At 47.9% G+C, this 1,553-nt stretch overlaps 1 protein-coding gene across 1 annotated transcript in view; it reads right to left on the bottom strand.

Annotated features, from left to right (window-relative positions):
* Window positions 1-306, bottom strand: part of UVRAG (UV radiation resistance associated) — an 87,194-nt gene extending 86,888 nt beyond the window's left edge. Inside the window, exon 1 of the mRNA XM_031060976.1 lies at window positions 64-306. Within this exon, the coding sequence (XP_030916836.1) occupies window positions 64-306 (243 nt within the window). The remainder of the gene's footprint in view (window positions 1-63) is intronic.
* Window positions 307-1,553: the final 1,247 nt, after the last annotated feature.

Below are 1,553 nucleotides of genomic sequence, written 5' to 3'. Positions count from 1 at the left end.
CCCCCGCGTGCCCATTGGCCCGCGCCCCGCGGGGGCGGGACCCCGCGCGCCTTCTCGACTTGCGACTGGCTCAGCCCGGCGCCAATCAACGCCCCGCTGCGCCGGCCCTGTCAAACCGCCGGAACGCGCGCCGGCGCCGATTAGAGAGCCCGCTTCCGGAAGGCGGGACGGCACCCGACTGTGGGCGATGATTGGAGAAGATGGAGTTTGATTGACAGCACACCCTCCATCACGTGTGCGGGAGCTGTTGTCATCACGTGGGGTACGGAAAATAGTTGGGCGGAGGGGCCGAGGGGCGGTCGCCATGGCGACCCTGAGGGGCTGGAAAGCTGGGCCGGGCCCGACCCTGTGCATCGGGAATGGTGTCATCCTCAGCATCCGCTACACATCACTCCGACCTGCTCAACGTCATATCCACCTGCCCCAAAACAGGGCAGCCTGCCCAGTGTCACATCCATCTATGTCATGTCAATATGAAAGAGGCCTTAGGCTATTGCAGAGGGTCCAAAGCAGGGCCATGAAGATGGTGAAGGGTCTCGAGATCTTTATAAGGAGCAGCTGAGGTCACTTCTCTTGTTCAGCCTGGAGAAGAGATTAAACAAGAGCAGCCCTCATTGAGGTCTTCAGTGTCCTCAGTAGGAGAAGCAGAGGGGCATGTACTAGTGTCTTAACTCTCTGACCAGAGTGAAAAACGCCAATCACTTGTTTTTAAAATTTTAAAAGTTTAATAGTAATAAAATGGTTATAAAAATAGTAATGCAATTAGAGTAATAATAATTTGGACAATTTGAATTAGGACAATATGAGACAATAGAAACAAAGAGTTACAGACAGCCGGGTACCTTTTTCTGGGCAGCAGGAGCCCAAAAAAGGACACGCGTTAACAGAGGATTAGCCCTTAAAAACAACAGCCTGTTACATGTTCATACATCTCATACATGATGTATAAATTCCATTCAAACACAGGATTCTGTCTGGTCAGTGTCAACTTCTTCCTCTTAATCCTAACAGCATCTTCAAGGCAGGAAGAAGTTCATTTCTTCTGATAAGAGGGCAATAAATTCTTTTTCTCTGAGAGATTTAGGTGTCCTGTGGCTGCTATTTCACTGCAAGACCTTTCTTATAAAAAAGTATCCTACATAGCATAGTTTCTACTTTAACATTTTGTTATAACCCAAAACTATATTTAACACACTACTTAAGAGAATTAATACAGCATTACTTTCTAACACAACACATACAATATTCATTTTAATATTTGCCCAAAGCCAATCATAAAATACACATTTTTCACACCAGCGACAGGACCTGAAGGAGTGGCCTGAAGCTGAGTTGGGAAAGGTTTGAGTGGGATATTAGAAAAAGATTCTTCATCCAGAGGGTGGTTGAGCACTGGAATAGGCTCCCCAGGAAAGTGGTCACAGCATCAAATGTGACAGAGCTCAAGAAACATTTGGACAGTGCCCTCAGGCACATGGTGGGATTGTTGTGGTGTCCCACACAGGGCCAGGAGCTGGAGTTGATGATCCTGATGAGTCTTTTCCAACTCAGCT

This window comes from Geospiza fortis, unplaced genomic scaffold (assembly GCF_000277835.1).
Source record: "Geospiza fortis unplaced genomic scaffold, GeoFor_1.0 scaffold154, whole genome shotgun sequence".
NCBI lineage: Eukaryota > Metazoa > Chordata > Aves > Passeriformes > Thraupidae > Geospiza > Geospiza fortis.
The sequence above is the reverse complement of the archived record's forward strand: the minus strand, read 5'-3'. Positions and strand labels throughout refer to the sequence as shown.